The sequence below is a fragment of the Toxoplasma gondii genome, chromosome III, assembly GCF_000006565.2.
Source record: "Toxoplasma gondii ME49 chromosome III, whole genome shotgun sequence".
In the NCBI taxonomy this organism is placed as follows: Eukaryota; Apicomplexa; class Conoidasida; order Eucoccidiorida; family Sarcocystidae; genus Toxoplasma; species Toxoplasma gondii.
This window is the reverse complement of record NC_031470.1, coordinates 1,151,011-1,177,720: the sequence shown is the minus strand read 5'-3', so window position 1 is coordinate 1,177,720 and position 26,710 is coordinate 1,151,011. Positions and strand designations below refer to the sequence as shown.

At 58.3% G+C, this 26,710-nt stretch overlaps 1 protein-coding gene across 1 annotated transcript in view; it reads left to right on the top strand.

Moving 5' to 3' along the window:
- Positions 1-3,664: 3,664 nt before the first annotated feature.
- TGME49_253750 (PLU-1 family protein) overlaps positions 3,665-26,710 on the top strand; it is a gene marked incomplete at both ends in the record, with an annotated part of 28,102 nt that continues 5,056 nt past the window's right edge. Inside the window, 7 exons of the mRNA XM_018781022.1 lie at positions 3,665-3,767; positions 4,631-6,489; positions 6,647-9,515; positions 9,974-10,576; positions 11,002-11,644; positions 12,182-23,954; positions 24,229-26,609. Of these exons, the coding sequence (XP_018638169.1) occupies positions 3,665-3,767; positions 4,631-6,489; positions 6,647-9,515; positions 9,974-10,576; positions 11,002-11,644; positions 12,182-23,954; positions 24,229-26,609 (20,231 nt within the window). The remainder of the gene's footprint in view (positions 3,768-4,630; positions 6,490-6,646; positions 9,516-9,973; positions 10,577-11,001; positions 11,645-12,181; positions 23,955-24,228; positions 26,610-26,710) is intronic.

The following is a 26,710-nucleotide window of genomic DNA, read 5'->3' as shown; positions in this document are numbered from 1 at the left end:
TAGCAACGGTGTTCGCTTCCAGTTGCATCGGCAACTGTGCTCATAACCTCGGCAAGCTGGGAGCCGAGCTATGATCGCGAATTTGTAGGTTACTGTGTCTCAACTGAGCCCATCCTCGCTTGTCACTGGGTCGGGTCAAAGACAATCGTAGTGACCAGCGCAAGCAGCGCTGTACCTGTCACCGTTCTGGATGTCCCGATCTGGCCTTATGTGGACTTAGTTCAACTGAAAATAAAACTGGCAGAACTAAGTTACTCTGGACACTGCGGTACCCCCTGACTTTGCCGGAGCAGGGTTCTCTTTCGTCGCGTGCCTCTCAACAGGAAGGAGTCAGCTGGAATCTCCTGTGCCATCTAAAATATCTGAAGCCTGATACTGAGTTCGACAGACACTGTGAGGTGCCCGTATTTCATTGTCAGTGTCCAAAGTAACACTTCCACTTGTACATGGACGCGCGTTGGCGTCGTAGCAGGAGTAAACTTCCTTGTCACATGTGCCCCAGCCCGAAGGATATGCTCTTCAGTTTACCTGATGGAAGCTTCAGTTGCTCTACAATTGTTTCACTGCCCTGTAGTCATCCCACAGGTGTCAACAGAAAGTCCCAATACGCATTTTATCACCCCCCACAGACAAGAACATGACACACTGACAAAGGACTTCGGTGCGTGACTAGTGTTCCCCCCAGTTCGTGAACAAAGACAGCGGTTATCTCGACCAAAGCATCATACCGGCATGATGTGCGGCTTGTGTTACATCACCTGTCCCTGAGTATGTACGCGTGGTGGCTTAGGTAGTGAGCAATGACGGGATTGCGGTGGGCTGCCATTTTATGGCATGACGAAGAACAAGACAAGAACGATTACTTTTACAATGGAAATCTGCTCCAAAGGCTCCCGACGTGACATTTATGGCAGTGTGGTGGAATGTGCGAGTGGATCGGTCAAGTAGAACTCCGCTGAGCATACCGGATTACATATTGCGGGACTTCGTAAGCATGGAAGGCATTTTTGAATCATGCACTGTTGAAGACGTCAGACTCGAGAATTTCGTGGCTAGAATGATGTCGACCGTACATGATTTGGGGTGCACGGCCAATCTACATACGTGGTGGGGGAGCGTAGTGACAGCAAGTCGTTGAAGAAAATATTCGCAGGAGCCAACCTGGCGCTAAGAGAGTCTCACGGGGGTTGTCTCATCTCTTCAGATTCCTCCTGGCCGTCTCTGATGCGTTCCCTCGACCTTGTTCGTACTCTGCGGCGACTGGTGTGTGGGACATGCAGTAACGCTCTCAGCTGTCGTAAATCGTGATGTGGACAAAGTATCGAGACCGATGCTTTTCGCGTTTGTCTATGTGGATGCCAACGCTGATCCCCCTGCGCATAGTAACGCTATCAACCCACCTGCCTGCGTCACCGTGACTACGAGACTTCATGCACTAACGAACGTGAGAGCCATATTCTCCATTCACCACGGACCAACGCAGAAGACCGACCGTTCCCACTTGAAGCATTCTCGCATGGCCAAAGAAATGAAACGAAATGGGTACTTGGCGTATCTACAACGCTGTCAGGAGCAACCACCGGACTGAGCTGGACGGGGAATCTGGGGCAACGTCCGTCTTTTTCTCCCGCAGCAGCGTCCAAGAGCAAACATAACCTTTTCTATTCATTTTTCCGACACTTTCGGCAGATTTGGCAACTGCAGGAAGCCAAGGAACTGCATGCAGACCCACACTTCCAAGAAGCCAGGAGAACCAGGCGTCCATACACACTTCCAGCAGAAAGTGTCAGCCTTTCTCGCAGGCGTTGTCGGAATTTTTCCCTCGTTCCTTTGTTCCAGGTTTAGCTCCGCCATTTTCTTTCACATCCCTAGATCTCCACTTTTGATTGCAAAAAAAGTATTAGAATATGGAGGGGAGGTGGGGCAACTGGAGTCTTATTCTGCACAAGAGTAGCGCGGAGGCCTTCAACCGACTACGAACACTGGCGAACCAGGTGCACGACGCGAAGCGACGGGACCTTTCTTTATTCTCTTGTCCCCTTTCTCTTGGCACACATCGTCATTTTTCCGCTGTTGCACACCAGTTGTCTGTGTATTGTTCAGGGGAAAAGGAGCAGTTTTGGAATGTATGTGACCACACTTACAGGAGACGCAGGCAGCCCCGTCCCGCACACGAAGCATCGACGTGGTTTCTTTCTGCACACTACGTCCCTGTATGGTGAGCGTGCGCTGATTGGTTCCTCCCGCGTGGTTGGGGTGCCAGGGGGCGCGGGATTTGTAGTGATGAAGAAGACTGGGGCGATGCTTTTCTTGGGGTTGAGAAAAAGGGGATTATTAACAGGGCTGGAGGGCAGCGTAAGATAGCGTAGCATATCGTACTAGGAGAAGACTCAGGGACCATGGAGCGGGACAGACTCGCTTTCGTGTGTTTTTTTTCGGTGTGTTTCTCCGGAAACGTTCTACGTATTGTCTTCCTTCGTGGCATCAGCTCCATCCTCAGCGCCGCCGGCAAGCCCCCCTGTTTTTTGCTCTTCGACTAAAACTGCTTTCGACTTCGCTTTCGTTTGCGCGCGTTTCGTTTTCCACAGTTCACCCACAAAAGGCAGCTGAAAGACGATTTGTATCGGATGTCTTTGCGTCGAGGGAAGGAAACTGTCTTCTTCCCTCCGAATGGTTTCGCCGGTCTCAGATCTCCGGGTCCAAGAGACGTGGAGAGCGCTCAGTTCCCGACCCGCCAGGACGCCTTGCCTGTCCAGTGTTTCTCACTGCAGCTCCGTTCCCTTCAACGCGTCACATCGTGACGAACTTCCATGTTTTTGGCGATGTGTGCGTTCCGCCGTTTTCTCTCGCTGCAACCTTTCTTTTCCTCTCGAATGCTCCGTGTTGGACGGCCAGGGTAAACCAGGCGGTCATCTCTCTTACCGACCGTTTGCCTTTCTTGTCCTCATCTTCTTGATCTTCCTGGTTACGGTTTCACGGCTCTCCATCTTTCGCAGAGTTTTTTCTCCCTGTGTCTCATATCGGTACTGACTTTCACCTTGACTCGCTCGTCTCCCTTTCTCTGGCTTTTCTGCGGGTGGCAGAGTGCGACCCCTGCCGTGCCACGTAAAATTCCTCTCGCAGTCTCGCGGTCTCGTTTTTGTACTTCTCTTTGCTGCAAGATCTACGAGAATGGATCTTTGCCGTCTCGCTTAAACCCTGCTACGGTGTGAAACACTCTTTATGCGTCCAGTTTTCGTTTGAAACCGCAACCCACCGGTTAAACGGCGCCTCCTCCCACAGGCACCCGCCCGGAAGACTTCTGCCGCTCCTCCGCACCGATCGGGATCGGAATTTTCTTTGCTCTTCTGTGTCTTCAACCCCGAAGCACTTCTTCTTTACGGATAAATTTTTTTCTCAGCTTGTTGATAGGAAAAGCGCACCCTCAGTTCTACATCCCCTCCCTGTCCCGCTTAAAGCCTCAACAGCAGACCCGCCGTACAAACGTTCAGGTTCCCCCTCCCTTTTGTTTACTCCCTGTTTATGCAGCGAGATAAACACATTGATTGCGCTCTCCAGCGTGCTACGCGGGTTTCTGCGTCTGTTTGTCCGTGCACAAAGCCTCTCGTCTCCGAGACGTCTCTTCTGCACTTCTGCATATGCCACCTGTCCCTCTTGACCGATCATGAGCGGACGTGGAGCCGCGGCATCCGCCGCCGGCAAACCAGGCGGCGACGGAGGAAAGCCATCCGGTGAAGACCTAGCCGCCACTGTACCAGAAGCCGCTCGTAAGCAGACGTCCTTGCTTCTGCTCCGTGACTCCCGTGTTGATATGGATCCTCCTTTTGTGTCTGTCTGCTGAGAGGAGAATGACTGCGCTCTCCCGCCTTCCCTATAGTGAAACAATGTGCTGTCTTGCTCGTGCTCCTCTACCGGTAAATCGAAATGTCGAAAACTCTTGAGAGCCTCTTCCGTGCATACGGATGTAGATTTTCGGCTCTATACCGACTTGCGTGTCAGGGCAGGTATCCACATGATGTTCGTTTACTTGTGTGCCTACCTCAGCCTCGCCAGATGCATGTAGAGACACGATCAAGCTTTTTTTCGTGTATGTCCATCCATGCTTTCTGTTGCATTAGTGCCGAGTTCGCGTTCCTTTTGAATGTGACTCAGCTGGGGGTATAGGCAACAGGACTGCTACTGTCGATATACATTGGGCGCTCAACTCTGTAATCATCTACTTTGGTATCAGTTTACGATTAGTCACTCCCATATAGCCCATGGTAGTCTGCGGCCGATTCGACGAGTTCCTCTTTACGGTGCGAAAGACTGCCTTCACTCCGAGCAACATCGACCACTCCATGCGTCACCTCAGCGTGTTTCTCGCTGTCTCTGTTCTGTGCGGCATTTCGAATGCCGGCCATGCGGTTCCGCTGCGACATTCTCTGACGTTGCGCGTGTACAAACTCAGGTTTCTCCTCACTCTCCTCAGCTTCGCTTTTTGTTCTCCATTCGCCCTTACCCTCAGGCGACCAGGTGTCGCGGCCCTCGCAGTCCTCGCCTAGAGACACCGCAGGCGCTATAGGAGTGTCGCTAGGGCCTTAAGTTCCAGACGCTGGACTGCGTTGCTGTTTTGTGGCTTTGTCTGCAGCCTCTGCTCGACCCTATATGCGCGTCTTGGGTCCCGCTTCGTCTCGAGGAGGCTCCAACAAGAGCGTGCGAGTGGACGCGTTGACGTACCAGACCTGGACAAATCCGTATCTGCCTGCTGGCGCGTCAGCGCAAGAGTTGAGAGAGGAAGCGGAGGAGGCTCTCGCTGCAGAGGCAGACTTCGATCGGCAGCTACTTGCGCTGGATGCCAGGCTAGGCACTGCAAGAGAAGCGAAAGGAACAGAGCAGGAGGCGGAAGGCGCTGAGGCAGAATGCGTGAGGTACGGAAGTGAGGGAGAAGACGGTCCTGGAAGTGCAACCAACACAGAGGGCATAGATGGCGGAGAGCGCATGTCGCATCCTGAGACGCTTCAGGGCCCCAGCAAGGCTGAAGATGCGGAGGAGACACCGAAGGCGTTGGAAGAGGGCCAGGTCGAAGCGGTTGCGAGGGGTCACACAGCAGCGCATGCAAGCGTAGAAGAGGATGGAGATGACGAGCGAGCCGAGGCAGGCGGCAGCTCGTCTCGTGATCGGTCTCCAGAGGGAGGTTGGATGCCGCGCAGTGAGGACGAGGCTCAGAACGAGGACAGTCAGCCTTTGAAGACGGACGATCAAGGACAGTCGACGCCAGCCTCGCGGCTCCACGAGCAGCGACCCAGTCGAGAAGAGGGCGGAGATAGTGGCGCGTTGGCCTCTTTTCACGACGCTGCTGTTTCCACCGAGGAGAAAAGCGATGGGGACACAGAAGAGTTTCGAAGGCGCGTGAAGGCGGAGTCTCCTGTGTCTGCGGGCCTGTCGCCCGCGCCCTCTTCTGACCAGGAAACATCCCAGGGACCTGACGAGAGTCGCGAAGGATCCATGGGTTTCCTAAGCTGGATGAAGGTGCCTTCATCTCGAGGCGCTCCCAGACAGAGCGTGTCTCCGTCAGGACAGCGTGCAGTGGATTCGGCGGCGTCCCTTCCTGCGCCGCTGAGCCCCATCGCTGTGCCTGTCGCTCAGCTGGTGACTCCAATGCCTTTCAAGGTTTTCGACTCCGCGCCCTTCCTTATGCGGCGGGCCGCTAGTCCGGCTGGAGGGAAGCGGAACGCCGGCTTTGGAGAAAAGAAGGGCAAGCGGAATCCGGCTTGTCTGAATGTGCCGGAGGCGACGCCCGCTTCAGGTGCCGCAGGGGCCCCGAAGCGCGCGCTACATGGAGACGGTGAGAGGGTCGGACGAAAGGGGGAGAGAGGCGTAGGCGACGACGAGAAGGCCACTCGGGGAGGAGGCGGTCGAGGACGGCGTCGAGGAGGCGGCGCGGGAGCCGTGTGTGGAAGTGAGAGAGGAGGCCCAGGCAGCAGTGCGGATCTCCGGGCAGCTGTGAACGAGCCATCGGAAGAGCAAGTGGCAGAGCTGCGGCAGCAACAGCTTCGAGTGCTGGAGGCCGAGACCGCCGCCTTCGCTGACGGGTGCCGAGACTGGTCTGGAGACTTCAACTGCCTGGACCAGGAGAAAGTGTATGGTTGTCTCTATGTTCACCGAAAAGTTAAAGTTCTTCAGTCTCGTGAAGCGCTTGCTGCGTTGGCAGCCGCAGCCAGTGAGGAGCGGAGTTCCGTCTCGTCTCCAGGCGGCGTTTGCTCATCGCTGCAGACCTCGAGTGAGACTGGTGGGGACGGCTGGAAGACTTGGGAAGAAGAAGAGGACCTTAAGCAGCAGCAGCGAATGTGGGCCGAGGAGGGATACGGGAAGGAGTACGGAGCAGGCCTGGCGCCGCAAGGTCCGGGAGGAAGATCCAAAGAAAATCTGTTGGAGATTCGCCATCCTCATAGCTTCGATGCGTCGTCTAACTTCATTGCGCAACACCTCCACATGCCTGCGCGAAAGGTGAGAGGAAAGCACGTGTCTTTGACAGATCTTAATGCCAGTTGTCTCTGTATTGTCGTTCTCCGCAACTCGCCGTAGACAGAATGTCCTAGGATACACCACTAGACAGGGGGAATGACCCCATGTGAACCTTTGCTCTCTGCTTTCGATTTCGCAGCTTCAAGAGAGGGCGACGGCTCTCTATGCGTTCCACGACTCGTGTTGTTCGTCTGGTGATCAAGCTGAGCAAGGGCCTTCGCACCCACCGGCGTCAGCCTTGGCTTCGTCCTTTCCGTCCCTCGTTCTCCTGCCGCAGCTCCTCCCATCCGTCGGAGGGGCAGCGGGAGGCTCATCTGCGGCCGGGCGCTCTTCATCAGCCTATTCATCGCATCTCAAAACAAGGTCCAGCTTCCCAACAGCGCCGTCGGACACCTGCGACTATGCGTCGGTCCTTGGTGCAACGCTGGATCGGAGCGGGTCTGCTGCACATGGCGTGGCGCCTTCGTGTGCCGTCCCCCCCGGCCTTGCCTCCTTCAGTGCCCTTCAGAATCTTCACCATAATGTCTCTGTCCAACTTCGATTGGTCTCCGATTGGAGACGCGCTGCGGCGATTGCCCTCCAGGACGGCGCAACTGGCCCGGCAGCCCTGCTCTCTGCGGCGGCCCGATTTGCGGAACTGATGGAGGGTGCGAAGAATGAAGACAGACGTGGGCACCAGTCTTCCGACGATGAATCGACTGGCGCGGTGGAAGGTGAAGACGCGCACGCAGAGGATGCGACCCATGGCGACAGGATGGCGGAAGCCGGCGAAGCCACGCGGGGACCAAACGGGGGTGGTGAAAGTAACACCTCGCAGATAAAGGACAAGATGAGACAGCTCTCGGAGTGCGAGTCTGGCGTTCGTAGTTCCGCATCAGCACCGCCGAGGAAGCCTGATTCGAGAAGGCGAACCAAGTGGGAGAGAGAACGACGAGGCCGACTGTTCTCCGTCCCTCTTGGGGGCCGGCTGGATATCTTAGAGGCAGAACAGCTCCTTCAGGAAGGACTGCTTCTCCACCGTTTTGTGGGACTTCAAGATCAGCTTCAACCTCTAGCGCAACGGATAAAACGCTCTCGTGCCTTCGCAGCGAAGATTCGCTCTCTCTTGCGAGGCGAGGGCCCTTCATGTTCCACGCCGCCTCAGAAGACTTCTGGATCCGACACGGACCAAGAAGCCCCGACGGCGAGCGCCGCATCTCGGCCAGCAGGTTCAGGGGGGGCACGGACTTCGGGATCTTCGACTTCCGGAGGATCAGGCTGTGCAACGAAGAGCCGAAGCTCGCCTGCAGGAACAGACGGCGCAGCTGGGTCAGCGCGGACTCCCAACGAACAACCGTCGAGTGCGCCTCAGGAATTCGGGGACGGTGCGGGAGGTGAAGGCTCGGGAGCGTCGGGAGGCGGAGCGAGTGGGATCGAGGAAGCCCAGGGGGCTGGAAAGAAGGATCAAGGCAAGGTTTCAAGTCGTGTGCGCATTCCGATTGGCGCGCTAAAGGCGTTACTAGTCGAAGGCTTTTTTTCGGTTCCTTTCCTAGTCCCCGAATTTCTCTACCTTCTCCAACAACTCCAGCAAATGCTTACGTGGAGGCAGCTGTTGCATGCAGCGACGTCTGCAGGGGATTTGCAGCAGTGCGAAGAACTGCTTGAGGAGGCAGACGACGTCTGCGTGTTCATTCCTGGGTGGGATGACTACAAGGGTCACGTCGCCGCCGCTGCGTGGATTGAGAAAGTCGAGCGTCTGCTTCAGCGTCCGGTGCGCCTGCAGCTTGCGATCGCGCTGATCAAGGACGAGGGCGGAACCTCCGTCTACGTGCAGCAGAGTTCATGCATGCGCGAGCTGAAGAAGCGATTGAAGGCCGCGCACCAGTGGATCTGCCGAGTCCGCGCGCGGCCGTTCCGGCAATTCCTCGAGGTGTCGTGCCCAGACAAAAAGTTGATCGAAGAGCTGAACCAGCTCGCGGCGGAGGTTGAGCTCGTTCTCCCCGCTTCTGAACTCCAACACCCGTTCCTCCATCAGGTCCACGCCTCGACGTCTTCAGCGCACGGGGTGTCATTATCAGCTGAGGACTCTGTCGCGCCTGTCGCGTCGGGTGCCTCAGGCGCAACCTCGCCGACTCAATCGAGCTTCCAAAAATGCACGGGAAAGCCTGGATTGAAGCAAGGGTCGGCCGTTTCCCTGGCCTCGACTCCAGCGTCACCCCTGCCTGAGAATGGCGGAGCAGGACAAGGCACCGAGCTTCCCTCAGACTCTGCCGACTCACCGTTGTCCTTCGGTGAAGGGAAGCCTACGCCTGAAGAAGTCGAGGAACTGGTTTGTGCGCACGCGTCGATGAAAGTTCAATTATCAGTGGCGAAATTCTTCGAGGCGCTTCACGGGCGCTGGCGCAAGTGGCTGAAACGGTCGAAGAAGGTGGGAGCAAGCTCTTTGTCTCTTCCCGAGACCCAGCAGCTGTTGCAAGAAGGCGAGAGCCTCGGTGCGTGTCTCAACATCAACCAGTGGATTCTCGATCTCCGGCGGCACGTCGAGGCTGCGACCCAGTTCACGTCACGGGCTCGTCTCCTTCTCGACCGAGCTGCAGGTGCAGCAGTTGCTTCGGCGGCGGAAAGGGCGAGCTGGAGCGTAGGGTCGTTGGACGCTTTTCGAAGAAAAGCGAAGCTGCAGCCTGAGGACCTTCAGCACGTCCTGGAGCTCCAGCAACAGAGACGCGAAGGCACGGCAGCCGCTGCCGGAGATTTTGGGAGCGGTGCCGGGGAGCAGGGCAGTGTGGATCGACCGACCGTGGCAGCGTCCGTGGGAGACAGCGGGCTCGGCCGAGTCACACGAGGAGGTGGCGCTGCACAAAAGTCTCCAGGGACTGGCGAGGCCGAGATAGGCGATGTGCAAGCAGTGAAAAAGAAGGATTTCGAAGGTGCAGAGTCAGAGGGCGCCGTTGGCGCGGAAGACGGAATAAGTGGAACGGACCACTGTCGAGCGTCCTACGACGAACTCCTGGAAGTCATTGGGTTACATGGTAAGCAGGAGCTAGATACGATCATTTCAGGACCTCCGCCCCCCCCCCTAGCCACTCCGAATTTGTTTTGTACCTAGAAATGCGCCTTCAACTGGATGGGGTACACGTGTCGAGTCATAACGTGCTTTCTGTTCACACAGATTGCTGAACGGTGTGAAACAGACTTTCCATTTCATGGTGAGCCTAGACAGCAAGGTCGACCAGCCTGTGTGATGTTGAACCGTTGCTGTGACATGAGGGTGTCCCTCGTCCTCACATCCCTTACGTAGAGGTCAAGTACTGTGACTGCTGTGCGACCGTCGACACCTTTTTTACGCCACCGTTTTGGACGGGAAGTTAAAAGGAAGAAAGTTCCGTGACCCCCTGAGCGTGCGTTTCAGACAGAAATAAACGTGGGGCGTATGCACTACTTTTCGGCTTGTGTTGATTTTGTTTGTATCACCTTGTATCACCCGCAGATTCTCTTGTGATTAAGAATTGGCCCCTTCACCAGGAGCTGCAGGAGCTCCGCGAGAAAGCTGGCCGGTGGTTGAAGCGGGCGATTGATCTCATTGGCCCAGTACGTTCACCTGTCGAAGCCGGAATGCGCCGCGTCGACCCGAATGCGGATGGTGCTGAGCGGGCGTCATTAGAGGCGCCTGTGCCGGCAGAGCAAAGCCAAGTAGCCGGCGTAGACACACGCAGGGCGGACACAGGACCAAGCGCGGCGAAGAGCGGCGTTTCTGACAAATCTTCAGACTTGTCTGCGCAGGTTTCGAGGGATGTTGACGGGGCTGCGGACGCGTTCGCGGCCACGGAAGGCGCGCCGGATCGGACCCAGACGGACCAGCAAGCGGGCACGTATTATCCACCGGCGTTGATTGGTGGAAGCCCCACGGTGGTGCGGCAGGCTGCGCTGCTGCTGCTCGATTGCGATGGCGTCTGCATTTGTGAAGCGACGGAGAAACGCCTGGAGCAGCTGCTGAAGTACGCGCTCTGGTGTCGGAGAGTCCACGCCATGCAGTGCCCCGTGGACGAAAAGGAAGTCAAGGAACTCCTCGAAGAGCCGACACGCGAAGGCTGTACGTCCTCGACACCTGACCAAAACGTGCACGTACACAGGACCTTTATAAGAAGTCAAATAATTCACCCTAAGGGGCATAGTCGGATTATCCAGATCGCACGCGAAATGCTTCAGGATAGCGGATTGGTTTACCCATACCTTCGTCGATTGCTCGTTCTGTGTGTGTCGCTGTTGACTTTGTATTGAAAATCAAGTATACACGTAGACGCACGCGTTTGCACGCCTGCTTGCGCATTCACGTCAAGTTCGCTGGTCGTATCCTGCGTTGTGGGATAGCTGTGGAGGTCGGCTAGTGCCTGTCCGCCTTTGCGTGCTCCCGCAGCTGCGAAGACCTGCATGCAACTCTAGGGTGTACCCTGTTGGCACGTGCTAGTCTCTGTGTCGGTGCCTGTCTTCCTCTTGCGTCTATGCTTTTCACTGCAGTCTTCGAGTGGCTAGATCGCCAGACTCCCGTGCGCCACCTGATGCAAGCGGCAGCAGTGGCTTCAGCCCCCCGAAAGAGCACCAAATCTCTCGGGTGGAAACGCGATTTGGCAGGGACAGTTGAGGCCGCTGGGGAGGCTGCGGCGGCCTCAGCTGCCGCCGATGTGGCCGCGGCTGCCGATGCGCGGCGCGCCCTCGAGCGTGGCGATGACGTTAGTGGAGAAGCCGTCGAGGTGGAGAGGGCCGAGCCAGAGGAAGGCCGGAGTGCGGCAGCAAGTCCGGAGGATGAGGAGCCCGAACAGGACCAGGGGGAGAAGACGGAGGAAGCCGCGGCTGTGGCTAGCGAGCCTCAAACGGCGAAGGAGGCGAACACACAAGAAAAGGGACGGAGTGACGAGGTAGACGGGGAGAAACAACCGGAAGAGACGGAAGGTGATGTTGAGGACGAAGATGAGGATGACGATGGCGCGAAACAAGGCGACAGGCACAGACGCGAGCCTGAGCTAGGGATGGAAGATGCAACTCAAAATGACGGCGACGCCCGGCAGCTTGCGGCCTGGGATGAATTGACGAAGCTCCCCGAGTTCGGGTTCATCCAAGCGCTTGATGCTGTTTCGTGTCATTGGAACGAAAAGCTCGAAAAGTGAGCAAAACGCGTGTTGGGAACGAGCACTGCATACGGACCACGCCTACAAGCATTTGAAAAATGCACTTGCAATAAGCGACTCACTGAGATGTTAGGTGATGGGGACTAGCCAGTCTTTTTTTTAGTAGGTGACTAGATAGAACAGCGCAAATTTTCTTTAGGGGGGACATCCGCCGACCTGCATTTACGCGTGCATGTTTATATATACATACTTACAGCATAATGTGTGATCTTGAACTTTCCAGGATTTGTGTCACGATCTGTCGCGGACGTAGGGGGATAGAGAGACGGAAATGGCAATAGAGCTCCGTGGCTACTGAAAAAGTGCGCATATGAAGAATTGCTTTTTGCCGAGCTGGGCGAAACTGTCAACTGCCGAGATCACTGCACGGGGAAAATCAAACAAAACTTGCCTTTTCGTGAAGGCAGCTCTGCGGTCGCGGCCACGTGCCCGCTAGGCCACCCTACGGAGTGTGGATGGATTGACGGCTTCACCTGCATGATGTGTCATGTTTGCTTGCGCCTTTGCTTCAGACTGAAGAATGCCTCCCCGCTGCCGACTGCCTCGGACTGGCGTCAGCTGTTTGAGGAAGCGGCAGAGGCGCCAGTGCGTCTCGTGTCTCTGCGCGCGGAAGTCCACAGCTACCTGCAGCAGCAGCAGCGAGTCGAGGAGCAGCTGCGCCACACGTGTGCCTCGCCTGTGCTGTTCTCGTCGCTGAAGCATCTTCGCCAGATGCAGAAGGAAGTTCGAGGGTGCTGTGTGCGGGTCGAAATGTGGGCGGCAGTGGAAGAACGCATTGGCCTTCTCCAGCATATGGAGCAGCAGGCGCTGGCACTACTGCGGACGCGGCAGCCTCTCGTGGATCTTCAGACATTCCTGGCGGAGCAGCAGCAGGTGCTTGAGCTTCCTGAGGAGACGCCGGATTTGCCCCATCGGACTCGGGTGAAAGAGGCGGTTGCCAGCGCTGAGGCGTGGGCCAAACAAACCGTAGCTTTGCGAGAAAAAGGAGTGACGCTCCAGCAGTGGCGCCAACATGTTCACCGGGGCAGCTATTTGAAGGTGATTGCCCCCGGCGTCGAGAAGCTGCGGCAACAGCTCGCGCAGAGCGAGGAGTGGATGGCGGTGTACGACAAGCTGCTGGAGTTGCCTCAGCAACTGCGCGATCACCGCCGGCGCCAGCGGGTGGTCTCCGGCAAGACACCTGTCTCACTAACCCTGTCTACCTCGTCTTTGTCTTCCGTTTCCTCTCCGTTCGCGCCTCACGTCGCTGGTGCGTCCTTCTATCACCCAGGCTCGCTGTCGCCCTGTTCCCTGGGAGGCCAGTTGTACCACCGTGGGAGCACCTCGCTCGCAGACACGAGTCAACTTGGGATGAACGACCGGGGCCTGGCGGCTTCGATCGGCTGTGGTGCCGGCGCCCAGTTCGCTGTTCATGGCATCCAGGTATCCCCGTATTTGTCGCCCCTGGACGCCGGTGCTGGCTACCTTGGCGCTGACGAAAAGTCAACACCCGGTCAAATCAGCTCACCCCTGCACGCAGCGCCTCCGACGACGGGACATTTGTTTCAGGCGAATTCGTTGACGCCCGTGGCCCAAGGCGATCTGGCCACTGCAGATCTGTCAGGTGCAGGTGCAGGGGGAACTGGTGGGTCAGGGTCTTTCTTCAGTTGCTGTCCCGCAGCGTCTCCCCTCTCTGGCAAACAGTCTTCGTTCGGTATGCAGTCTCCACCAGTTTTCAGTGTCCCTACCGGAGCGGCGGGCGCTCAGCAGTACGCAGCGTCCGCCTACCAGCAACCTTCCTCAGCCATTCAGGAAGGAAAGGAGAAAGCAGGGGAAGCAGGTCGAGATAGTCCCGGCACCGCAGTTGCGGACGCAAAGCCGCTGTCCTGTTACTTGACACTGGAGGACGCGGAGCGGCTGACACGCCAGCCCTTCGGCTTGGGCAGCTGTCTGTCTACTTTTGCAGAGTTGTGTGTGGAAACCGAGGCTGCGAAGAAGCTTCAGGTGCGGTGTGTCTCCGCCCTCTACCAGTCCTACGCGGAGCGCCGCGCATGTCTCTTCGCTGTCGGGGCCGGTCTGGAGGCAGGAGAGGCCCAGGCGTTCGAGAAGCTCCGGGACAAGCAGAAGGAAATCATGCTCCTCTGTGACGAAGAGGAGACGAAAAAGCAGCGCCGCAGGCGCGAGGAGGCTAGGACGAGGAGGGGCTATGAAATGGAGAAGTGGAAGTCGACGAGCAGAGGAGCGCAGAACAAGAACAGTAGTATCGACGACAGCGGCGCGGCAGCTGAGGGGCCACCTGAAGAGAACGAGGGACTGGGAAGCGAATCGGGACTCGGCTCGTGTGACCGGCGAACAGACGCAGAAGGTGGAACGACCAGCGTGTCGTCTGCTGCCGAGCAGTCTGAGAGGGGCGCGGCTGAGGAAGGACAGACGGGGGAGCAAGAACGCAGCGGGAGCGACTCTATTTTTGCGCCGTCCCGCACAGGGTGGGAAGAAGAACGTCACATGCGGCGTCGAGAAGCAGGGGAGGCGGAGATTGCCCGGCGGGAAGCTCGGATGCTGCAGCTGGACATGCGGGAGGCCTTCTGGCAACTCAAGAGAACCACAAAGCGTCTGCAGCGGCTCTTGGTGGAATGCAGGGCCTCACCAGTGCGCGTTGCAGAGACTAACTATATTCAGGCGGAGCTACGCATTCGGAGTGTGAATCACCAGCTGCTTTCGCTGCTCAGATGCTCTCGCCACCCGCTTGAGGTTGCGGAGAAGTTCGTTCAGGAGGTGGAGAAGAGAAACCTCGAAGCGCCGAAGCGACGAGCAGCACAGCAGACCCCCAGCGCAGCCGGGGAAGTGTCTCTAGGGGAGGAGGGGAGGATCCAGGAGGAATCGCAGCTCGGTGGAGATAGATTCGAAGGCGACGAAGACGAGGCAGAAGGAGAGGAAGAAGAGGAAGAACAGAGCGGGGCACGGGGCGTTGGCGTGCAACAGGCGCCTCCTCAAGTGACGCATCACATGAGGACACGCAAGCGGGCTGCAGCCCAGAATTCGCCTTCCGGGGCTCCCCTCTGTGGCGATGCCGGGGACGGCCAGGCACCGCAGACCCAGGCCCTCCCGGGCAGCGGAGAAGTATCTGAGTCTGTCTCGCTCTACCACGGTCAATCCAGTCGCGACGAAAGTGGCCAAGTCTGCCATCCTGCTGCTGTGGACACCGAGGTCTCCGGGCAAGACAGCGCGCCCTCCGATCTAAATGCTAGTGCGCCAGGAGCGACCACTTCATCGCCAGGGTCGCACGGCACGCGAGGATCCCAGAAGCGACTCCCGCCTCCGACGCGCCGCAGCTCACGCCCTACACGTCGGCCGCGCACCCACGGCAGGTCGCCCTCTCGACCGTCGGCGGGCGCCAAGACAGTTGGAGACAATGTCTCCTCACCTACGAGCGCGGCGTTGCCTGCTCAAGGAGCGGGAGCCAATGTCGGCGCGACGAGTAGCACACCGGCTCCAGGAATCGCGCGAGCAGACCCCACATCAACTACCAAACCTGCGCCACAACAGAACGGAGCCGCGGGTGTCTCGAGAGCTGCAGGCGCTGTACTGTTCCCTGCTGGGGGTATCTCAGGAGGGGGCTTGTGGGACACGGCTGGAGTCGCAGTGGGAGTCGAGGCGGTGCGCATGTTTGCAGACTTTGCGACAACTTTCTCAGCGACTCCTGGAGAGCGGGGAAATGCGGCGGAAGACGCCAGTTCAGGCGACGAAGACAGTGACGAGGAGGAAGAGCGAATTCGGGTTCTCCAAGAAGTCCATCCACTCGACGGCCAAGCGGCGCTCCAGTTCGTTTTTCACAATAAGGCTGGGAAATCCCATCGTCGCAGCTCCCCCGCCGAGGTTGCTGGGAGTATTTTGTCTTTTCTTCAAGATTCCGAGAAGAGAAATAGAGGAACGAGTGACGATAAGGCAGGGGAGGAGTCGTGGGAAGTGGAAGGAGCGAAGTCGGACGCGGACGTTGCTCTTGTACCCTTCGTTGGACCGCCGTCACTCATCATTGATCTTCCTGGCTTTGCCGCGCTCAAGACGCGCGTGGCGGCAGCGGCGCGGTGGATCGAGCTGTACAAACACCTCAAACTTCCGTTGGATAGCTTCTGCGGGGTGATTGGGAGCAAGGAAGAAGCGGCCTCCGCTGGCCAGCAGCTAGAGGTCTTCAGCCTGGCCCAGCGACAGAGGCAGTTCCTGCTTTGGGAACTCCGCCAGCTGCAGTTGGAGGAAACCGGGGGGTTGTGCGCGTGTAAGCAGGAGGAAGAAGAAGATGTTGATGAAGACGAAGATGACAAGGAGCTGACCTCGCCACCTGCGAAGGCGGTTTCCGGCGACTCCTCTTCGGAACGGAAAAAGGCTGGGGCTCCACGGTGCCACGAGGGCGAAGAAGGCCGAGAGAACTCAGAAACGAGATACGAGAGACAAGGAGAGAACAGAGGGGAAGAGGACCAGGAGATTTCCGAAGCTGTCGTGTCAACGGACGGGGCTGAGCCATCGTCCGTTCCAGAGCGGTCGCACACGGGATATGACCAGGGCTTGGACAGTAGCATGTCGCCCGTGAAAAGCGCGGAGGGAGAGACAACCGTTCAGTCGGGCTCTTCATCTGAAAATGTGAATTCATTGGAAGGTGAGAAAGGCGGTGAGACTCACTGTCTTCGGGAAACCCCCGTTAGCGGCGCGAAGGGGCAGGAGTCACCAGCAGGAACAGAGCCGAAGACGGCATCGAGCCGACCACACAAGTGCTGTCTCAGCGGGACGTCCGGTGGCGCATTTCGCCACCAGGCTTCTCCGCTGTTCATTCTCAAGTGTTTCCAGCTTGTGCTGCCATTCCTGGCTGACGAAACCCAGAAGCTACTCCTGTACATCCTTCTCCACGGTCTGGAACCTCGCATGAGGCAGCACATGCAAGTCGACCTCGAGAAGCTCTTGAGCAGTCTGCCTGCGCCTCTCCAAGTGAATCCCGGCCTCCTTGCTGCTATGCGTGGAAGCGAAGAGGAGGATGCGGAGAAGGACGCCGAAAAGAATGCAAACACGGACATTGAGGGAGCGACGACGGATGACCAGGATCTCAGCGAGGAAGATGCGAAAAAGACTGCGGTAGAGCATGCTTCACATGGACACCGGCAAAACGAGCCTGCGCAGAACAAGATTAGGTGTGATGCGAATGAATTATGCGGCGGGCGAGGGTCTGAGTCGGATGCCTTGCCTGCTTACGTGCCGACGGACGAGCCGGTATGCCCTTGGTTTCTCCCCGTCTCTCGGATCCCGCCGCCGTCGGCTCTGCTTCCCGCTCAAGGGCCTCCAACCGTGGCGGGATCGACGTCTCATGTCACGACTGGAGGCCCATTCGGAATGAAGAAGAATCCGTCTCAATCGTCGGCCACCGCAGGTGCAGGTGTGGGCATTTCCTCTAACCCCGGGAAGGGTGCTGGTAGCCACGTAGTCTTTTCGGCTACGCCGGCAGGTGGACCGGGCACTGCAGGCCCGTCCTCCACTGCTGGAGGTGCGGCGTCTTCCGGGCTCTCGGGCTCAGCGCAGGCAGCGCCTTTCGATGAGGACGCAGGCATCGCGAGCTCCGAAGCTTTGCGGAAGGTTCTGGGCCCAGCGATGATTAAGAAGCTTGGCGCGTTGCCTCCACCACCTTCGGCGCCGTCACCCATCTATGCATTCCATCTCTTGACAGCGTACGCACTCCAGTATCGACATCTAACTTGCAGCAAAGTTCCGTGGCCAATCAGTGATATTAAAACCTATCCGCCGTCGCTCCTGTGTCTCTTCAGAACAGTCAAAGAGAGGAAAACAATCCTCGAACACATCACGAGCTATACGTCCTGTCTCCGCCATGGGTCGACCGGATATGCCTCCTCTCTCAGGGCAGTTCACGGCATGCCTGGGAATCTCGACCCAGCCAGCGCGGCGTTCCTCCCGTCCTTCGCGTCTCCTCTCTCCGCAGCTACAGGCGCTTCTCAGGGCCGGGCGGGGGCGGCTGCAGCGTGGGGAAGCCGAGTAGGACCGGGCAGCCAGCATGCGCTCCCGTATGCCCGGGGGATGTCTCAGAATTCATCAGACGACCTGCCGCTCACCGCCGAGTACAAGTTACTTCCTTCAGGTGTCGCCGTACCCACGAGAGGCGCTGGATCGACCACCGGGCGAGGACTCAAAAGCTATGGAAAAGTCGGAAGAGCACAGGGCAGCCGGTCCGCGGACAGCTCGCATTTGGCGCCTCTGAAACGGAATCGGAGCCTGGAGGACGCAGGCCTGGTGCACGCCTCGGACGCGTCAGTTCGCGACTCGCAGTTCCAGACTCCGGCGCTTCATGCAGCCGGTCCCCTCGTGCCAGGCTCTATGGGACTTCCCACGTCGAAGGGTACGGGCGGCGGCGCGTCTCTCCAGTCACCTACACCGCTTTTGAGCGCTACGCATGCAGCAGATGTGACGCCAGTTGCACCGCTGCTTGCCGAACCTGGATTTGAGGGTGCAGACAGTCTTCTTCCTGCTCTGTTCGCTTGGCGGAAAGGAAACCAGTCGCCCTCTGCGGGCCTTGAGGCTTGTACAGGCTCAGACGATGGGGCGTCGGCGGGTCTCCAACGACAACTTGAACGGCTTCGCCGCGCGGCTGCTGTCGCAGCAGGCGTGCTGCCTCCTGCATCCTTGTCCACGTCGGCACATTCGTCAGAGTATGCTTCGGTTGCTGGGGGCATCGGCGGAGGCGGAGACGGCCTCACGGCGCTGGGTCTCTCTGGGCTAGTTGGGGTTCCGGCGTCTGTGCTTGGCAAGAGCGGGGCGTTTGGCGGAGCTGCAGCAGGGGGTCTGCCACCAGGTCAGCTCTTTGGTAGCAGCCAGAGCTTCCCACGATCAGACGGTGTGGGTCCGTCTGGTGCCTCGGCTACCGCACAGTCTGCTAGTGGCGGATCGGGGAAAAAGTCGAAGGAGCGGCTCTCTATTCCTCCTCGGAACTGCGGCCCGAAGTTCGAGGAAGGAGCCCGCATTCGGAACTTCACTCACAAAGAGTTGCTGCGAGCTGCCGACACGCCGGGTGCCTCGTTATTTGAGGGTCTTCTCCTCTTACGGGCTGCGGGCAGCATCTGTCGGTTTCACCTAGACGAAGTTTTTATGCTGATTGCCGTTGTAGTCGTCGAGCTCGTGACGCAGTGGTGGGTCAAACGGCGGTACTCTTTTCTGGCGAAGCAGGAAAAGATGCTGATGAAAAGGGAGAAGTATCAGGCCGTCTTGCTCGCTGAAGAGGCTCACCAGGCGGCCGTAGAGGCAGAGCGCCAGGTGGGAATCGCGCAGCGCGCTTTTGAAGCGGCCTCGCAGTCTCTCGCATGCGCCAAGGCGAAAGTCGAGAGATTCGACCCGCTGTCCATGGCATGTGTCGAGGCATGCCGTGAAGAGGCTGTAGATGAGAAACAGGGCGAACACCTGGCCGGGACGGACGGTGGCTTTGAACTTCATGCGAATACAGCGGAGGACTGTGCGAGCGGTGAAGGTGTAGGAATGAGCAACGGAAGCATGAGACGGTCGCGATCCGTAGATCTGTCATCGTCACGGAAAGAAGGCAGAGACAGACTGCGCCGCCGTCGATTTCCTCCACTCCACTTGGCCCCTCCACTTCGACGCAGACTTCTGTCTGTGCTCCGCGGATCCGCGCCCGGTTCGACCTTGGAGTGCTCGGGGGGTGATGCAGACGACATTCGCGACGCGCTGGCGTCTTGCGATGGCCTTTCGATCCCTCAGTCGACGACGCCTCAGCTGCGCCAGCAAATCGTGCCCTATGAAGGCATGACCCTCCACGAGCTGTGTTCTGAAGAAGGTGTGCAGAGACTGGTGGACGAGAAAACTCGTCGAGATCGACGCAGCGTTGAGCGGAGCAGAGAGAAGCGTGAAAAACTGTCGAGGATTTTGACGGCAGAGCCATCACGCAAGTGGGGTTCTGTTGCAGATGAGACGAAACGGGCAGGCCAGCAGCTGGAGCAAGCGCTATCGGACGTGAACAACGATGCAACGATGGCAATGACGCAAAGCGAAGGAAAGCGCCACACAAGCGCTGAGGAGCTCGACGAACCTGACGAGCTCGGAGAACACGAAGCGCCGATGGCAGAGGGTACGGAAGATACCGGCGTGGGTGTGGCGGGCGAGAAAGAACAGGATGGGGACGAGGATCCTCAAGTCAGCGTTTGTAAGACGGTTGGCCGGGTCCCGAGACAGGGCGGACCTGGCCGAAGGAAGGTCATCAGGGACAGGGAACAGGAGGACACTCAGCAAGCACAGGGAGAACAAGAAGGTGAACCCCTCTACAGCCAGCTGTCCTCTGCAGCGGTTTCGGAGGAAGATGACGACACTTACCGATACAGTGACCATGTAGGAGCTATTTCGAGCAGCAGTGAGCCGGAATGTGTGGCGCCGCTCTTCGATCCTGAGGACGGTGCTCGTATCCTGTCTCAGCGCCGTAGGCAACTACATCTTCGTTTTCTTCATCGGTGTGCGAGGAAGGTGTTGGGGTTTGATGGCGAAAAAGAGAACGATCGACCGAACCGTCGGTGTTTTGCATCCGATAGTGATACCATCTCTCATCATCTGTATACAGCCGGGGATCTCTCTCTCACCTCCACTAGGAGAGCGAGCACACAAGGCAAGAACCACTCAGGTTTTGGGGTGTCTGTAACCAGCTTCAATGGTGAACCCATGTCTTGTGCGTCGGAGGGTTCAAACGAGACGATGACGCCAGAGATGTTGCTGGGGCTTGCCGGCACTCGCCGAAAGCTGGCGGAAGCCAATGCCACTTTAGCGGAAGCGAGGCAGAATCTCGACGACGCGAAGAAAACAGCGGCAGCGGCGCGGCACGCAGCTAATGAGGCGGACGCACGAGTTGAACGTTTAGGCAAGGACTTTATGGATGGCCTAGATTTGGATAAAATGGAGAGTGGAAAACGGAGGGCACGAGCAAGTCGATCTAGCACTTCCCTGTGGCAGGACTGTCCCTGGAATGTCGGACTGGAATTGTGGGAATGGATTCCACATGTCGTCCGTGGGGCGAGTTCCTCGCGAAGATCTCGAGACAGAGTTGGACGATCAAGCTTGTCCCAGGGTTCTGCGTCACCGCCTCTGGGAGTGCAGCCTCCTGAGTCATTGAAGCACCACGAGGCGATCGAGCATGGAGTGCGGGCGCGAGAAGGACAGGCCCAAGTCTTATCGAGTCGTAAACCGAGCTTGTGTAGCCCGAAGAGCGAGGGGCCGACTAGCGTTGAAGACAAGGAGAATGTTACTGGAGTGGTTTATTCTCCGGAAGGGGATGATAGTGAGCAGGGGCAGTCACCTCTGGGTGCTTTGACAGACACAGAATGGAATGGGAGCAAGAAGAGCCAGCATTCCCGCAGACATTCTCCGGCGTCGGTGCCTTCCACATCGTCGCACTTTGGTCCCCACCGGAGCCGGTCAAAGAGAAACCGAGGGAAGCGACTATCGGCGTCGCCGCAGCGTGGCTCTTCTGTTTCCGGTGACATGCACGCTCCACGAGCGAATGGGCATCTCGGTGAGGATTACTTTGCCTTGGATTCGTGGGGAGGCGGGGACCCGCACGCCCACGCAGGAGAGCCTCGGCCGTCCACGGTTTCCGCAGGTTCTGCAGGGGGCGAAGGCGATTTGATGGCTGTCTCCTCGCCACAACAAGACGTCTTCGTCGCGAATGGAGCGTTCGTGGAGCAGTCAGGCAACCCGAGCGGGTACGGCTCTCTGCGCTACGGCTCGAGGAGAAAAACCGTCAGGGGAGACGAGGACGTCACGAGGCAAGGGACTGCCTCCCTACCCTCGCCTGCTGCGATTCCTGGTCTAGGACAGGGTCCGCAGTGGGCAACCGCAGCTGCTGCTCGGCGTGCGGCAGCAACCCAGTGTGTTTTGTGGGGTTTCTGCGAGTACCTCGGCAGCTTTCTGCCGGAAGACGAAAGTAGCAGTCGGTCACTGTCCTATGTATACGTATCGTCGTCGCTTCCACAGGAGGCAGCGTCCAGTACAGGCAGTGGAACCGCGCCTGCAACCACAGCAGTGGCATTGTTTAAGCGTTCGTTGAGAGACTTTGACTTCATCAAGAAGGAGTATGCTTTCCGATTGTTGCCTCCACAAGCTGAGCACCAACAGCAGCAGCTCGCTGTGCAGCTCCACGAGGATGAAGGCAGCCTATGGGGCTTGCCTGCGTCGCGTGATCTCAGCACGCCGTGTGATGGCAGGCGATCCGGAGGAGAAGCCTTAGCGGAAACAGACGAGGGGCGAGATGGGGAAGATGGCATCCGGAAGGCAACTGGGGCAGTGACTCCGAGTCAAGCGAAGGTGTCTGATGGAGAGCAGGACTCTGGCGACAGCACAGGCAGCTGCGGTTGGAGCGACGATGCTAACGACACGACGGAAACTTCGATGGACGACAGTGACGACGAGGCGGGGACTCCCCTGCACTTAGGAGGGCAAGTTAAGTCAGCACTAGAAAACCAGGAGAACGGCGAAAAGGGGTGCCATCGGTACCGTGCTGAGTCGTTCTGTGCATCGAACCGTGTGCGTGGGAGGAAATCTCGAAGACGGCGAACTACAGAAGGAGGCGGCGACCAGGATGAAGACGATAAAGCATCGGTGATGTCGCTTACGCGTTTAGTCGAGATGCTCGATTCTCTTCCCCTACAAATCCCCATGAAAGGCCGGCTTGTCTACACTTTACTTTCTGCAGTCGACTGGGCAGTTCAGGCCCGAGAGGCGATCTCGTTCTTCCCAAGGGACTCTCTGCGCCGGCAGTGGGTGCAGCTGATCCAAGACGCCGGAGACACACCACAGGACCCGCCTCTGCCTGTAACGCGTTCACTTCTTCTTTCTCATGTGGCGTCTACTCAAAAACGGAACACGAAAGATGACACAGAGGGAAGACAGAGGGGTGAGACAGAGGCAGCGGCGGTTGAGGTGAACGACGATCAGACCGCCAGTGGAGGCACTCCTCAGAGCGGGCGCGACGCGAGTCAAGGAGCTAACGATCGAGTGCCTGCCGTGATGTCTGGAGAGCCTCGTGAGGCTGTGGCAAACGGCCGGCGAGCGGAAGAAACTGCCGCTGTCATTGCTGCCACTCAGGCCTCTGTACCCATCAGATCCCCGGGACTGGTTCTCGCCACCGACGGCACGGTTTTGCCGCGTCCTGGGAAGCCCGCCAACGACTTCGACACTCTTGAAGCTTCAGGTGAGCAGCGCGAAGACGCAGTCGACGACGGGGAGGCTTCCATGCTTCATGGTTCCTCGTCCCTTCGCTCTCGGCGGCGACGGGCTGCACGGTCGTTCTCGCCTTCCTCGCACGACTGCCAACGTTTCAGTCAGCAGCGCCTCTCGAATGGGCAGTCGGTGGACGAGAACGCGACAAGTTTGTCACCGTCCTGTACCACGCCAAAGGTGTCAGGAACCGGGGCCTACGGTGTCTCGGGCTCCCGAATTGACACAGCGGCAAGCGAGTCTCCGCAGGACAAATTCCTGATCCAGACCTTCCCGCACCCCACTCTGTCGCCGATTCAGCGCGCTTTCATCTATGTGGAGGAGGCGTCTGCGCTGTTGCATGCGACCTCCCCTGAGGTCTGTCTGGTGTGCGCCCGGCCGCCTACCGTGCCCCGAGCAGCTGCGGTGTCTGCAGCGTCAGTCTGTGCGGGGACAGCTGCCGACCTCGACGACGAACTCGCCCGAGAAGGCGCCGAGGGAATTGCTGCTGGCCGCTCCTGGATTCGCTGCGTCGAGTGCTCCAGGGCGTTCCACGTTGCATGCGTTGAGAAGCTTGCCAGACAGCAGCAGGCGATGAGAGACCCAGGCCACGACAGCTTGGGCGCGGGGGCGGAAGGCCCGACCAGCGTTTTCGCCGATCAAGCCACCGGCGTGGGCCTGAAGTCGCCCTCGGCTGGCGCCTTCCGGGCCAGTACGCCGGGCACTGGCGGCACAGACGGCGACGGGTCGAGACTTCGCCGCGGACAAGAGGTGGGAGACGATGAGTTCGAAAGAGCACGACACGAGACCGAGGATATGCAAAGGATCTCAGTAGGACCTCTGGAGCCGGCAGCCGGCGCGGGAGAGCGCGACTTCTTTAAGGGCGGAAGGGAGGACGAAGATTTCTTTGGGTGCAGCTTCTCTGTTGGTTGGCGGTGCCCGTGCTGCATCGTTAGAACCGGGTCGTTCTCCGAAACAGCGCTGGAATTCTTCTTCCTCACCTTCACCGAAACACTGCGCATCGCCATGGATTCTGATGGAACACGGAGAATGCCCTCGTTCAGACGCGTAAGGAATAACGAAAGGGAATCGAGCACGTTGGCAGAATAATACAGCCACACGGACTCTCGAGGAAACTCTTCTGAGCCTCCACCATCTTCACAAACTACTTCCTGTGCATCAGCTGTTTGTGTAGGTGCGATCAATACAGAGAGACCCAACGATGCTTGTATACGCATATAGATTCATCTTGCCACGAGGTTTCATATATAGAGAGATAAATATACAGACTGGGTTGTAAATATACGCTGGAGTGTTGTCTACATTTGTGCGTTCCTCTCAGGTGCATCGTCTGCTTAAGACTGCGTCTGGGTGGCCACTGCGAGGTATCCAGTTGCGCGAGCGCCGCATTCTCCAGCAGAGGCTGTGTCTCCTTCGTCTGTGGCTGTCCGACTACCACACGTTCCTGCTTTCACTGCCGACAAAGCAGAGCACGCTTGCCGACGTCGGCGCCTTCAGGCGGATAGCCGAACGGGAGAGACACCTGAAGGCTCTCTTGCCTGCACCAGGGTGCGAGAACGAGGAAGCCGGCGAGCACCAGTGTTCGGAAACACAAAGGAGAAAACCGGGAGAGGAAGACGTGGCACTTGACGTGGACGTAGAGAGGACGGCGGAAGATGGAGGGGAAAACGATGGATGTGAAAGAGATGACGATAACGGCATCAAGGCACAGCCGCAGGACGGCAGCAGGGGCGCGTCTGACTGGCCAGCGAGAGAGCCTACCGAGAATGAAAAGGCAGACGGAGAGGCTGAGTCAGTAGAGACACCTCGCGACGCTGAAGCACTCACAAGCAGACTGGAGTTAGAAAGAGAGACGAAGGTGGAAGAGCAGTGGAGTGGAGCCACGGACGCCAAGCGGAACGGAGGAGAACTCGCAAAAAAAAGTGTCGAAGACGCTCAGAACGGCGCTGAGAAAAAGGAACGGTTCGCATCCGTGGCTGAGGGCGCAGAGGGAGAATGTCTTCTCGGAGAATCAGAGGAAGCCCGAGGAGGTAGGAACGCTGAAATGACAGAAGGGCAGGATGGGCAGGAGACGGACGGTACGGGAAAACGGTCGGCGGAACCCGGTTCTTGGTCGGTCTTCTCGAAGCATGGCGAAGAGCAAGAAACTCGGTACAGTGCCGCTCCGCAGACAAATGCAGAGACAGACGACCAGGGCAAACCTGTGCCGAATGAGAGTGGCCTCGCCGCGCCTGACGCCAGTGACGTGAAAATGGAGCAAGAAGACAAAGACGAAGAAGACGACAGAGCGGACGACAAAGATGAAGAAGAATCCGGGGAACTACCTGAAGGCTCTGATACGACCCCTCGCCATCCCAACGCTCCCCAAAAGAAGCAAAAGGCAGCTATGGCGCCTTCGACAAGGACGACTCGGAGTCGGACAGGAGCGATAAAGGCGCCGTCTGCACGGCAGATGCTTCATCTGGATCGGCGAGGGACGAAGCTTCAGGGCCGGAAAGCAAGAGGAGTGTCCCGCGGAGGCCGCTTGCCCGGCGCCTTCGGACAGTATGGGGGGACCCAACTGGGCGCCTTGTCGGCCACGCAAAACAGTGGGTTCTTTGCGGCCTCGCAGACAACCATCCCTGGCGCCAGTACAAGTGACTTCGACGCGTCTCTTGCCGGGGCTTCTGGCGGCGCTCTGAACGCGTTCTGGTTCCTTGAAGATGGCACGGGCTTCACAACCCAGGGAGGCCCATCCAGCTGGCAGGTGTCTCTCCTGGACCCGGCCGGCGCGGCGCACCGTCTATCTGTCTCTGCAGCGGGCGCCAGACCTGCAAAGCGAATGGGAGGTCCAGGACGCGGGAAACGCGGGCCGACCGGAACCAGTCAGTTGGCGGCTTTGGGCGTTGACGTCCTAGGCCGTGTTCGTGGGCCTAGCGGGAAAGCAGTCCCCGCGAACAGCTCAGCGCGGCGCGGCAGAGGACGCCGAGGTCATGCTGCCCACCGTCTGGCAGGCGGGCGGGGACCTGGCGGCTCCTTGGCTGGCGGAACGACCGGAGATAGAAGTGCGGAGCAGGAGGACCCTGGCTTGAGACTCGAGAGAGCGCGGTTGTTTTCCGAGGTCGAGAACCGTCTCTTGGGCCGGCTGATTGTCCACCAGGAAGCAGACAGCGCAGACGACAGAGACGAGGAAGAACGAGAGGAACGCGGAAACGTGGCGCATTTCGCGGCGGATAGTTGGGAAGCGAGCCGGAGAGTGGCGGGGGACCAGGACCCAGACACGGGAGGCGGCATCGCATTTGGAGGAGACGCGGGCTCCCGTGCGGTATCGGAACACGAAGAAGGAAGCCTAGGTCAGGACAGCGTGTCGCCAGGCACCAAGCGGCCACGGCCGCGGGGTTCGGTCCTGATGCCTGTCGCGACCTCGGGAAATAGTGGACGAGGATACGACGACCGGGGCAGTGGAGACGAGAAGGACGGGGCTGAGCTTCTCGCGTCTCGGGCAGAAGACGGGAGAAGGACTGTCATCGAAATCATTCTGCCGAATGGCCTAGGACACCTAAGAAAGGGCATGCGCGGCCTCGACTGGGGACGCGTCCCAGAGATCCAAGGGCTCTCCTTGATGCTGTGCGTCGGAATGTTCATTGGCATTGGACGGGTGGCAGAGGTACACGAACTCGACCTGCTCCTTGACCAACTCTACAAATGGAACAGCGCCCTGAAGTAAGAAAACAAGACTCACGAGTTCTCCATTGGTGTCGTGTCTGTCTTGATTTCTTTCTCACAAAGCGTAACGGCGATGTGATTATATCTGTAGTGGAACT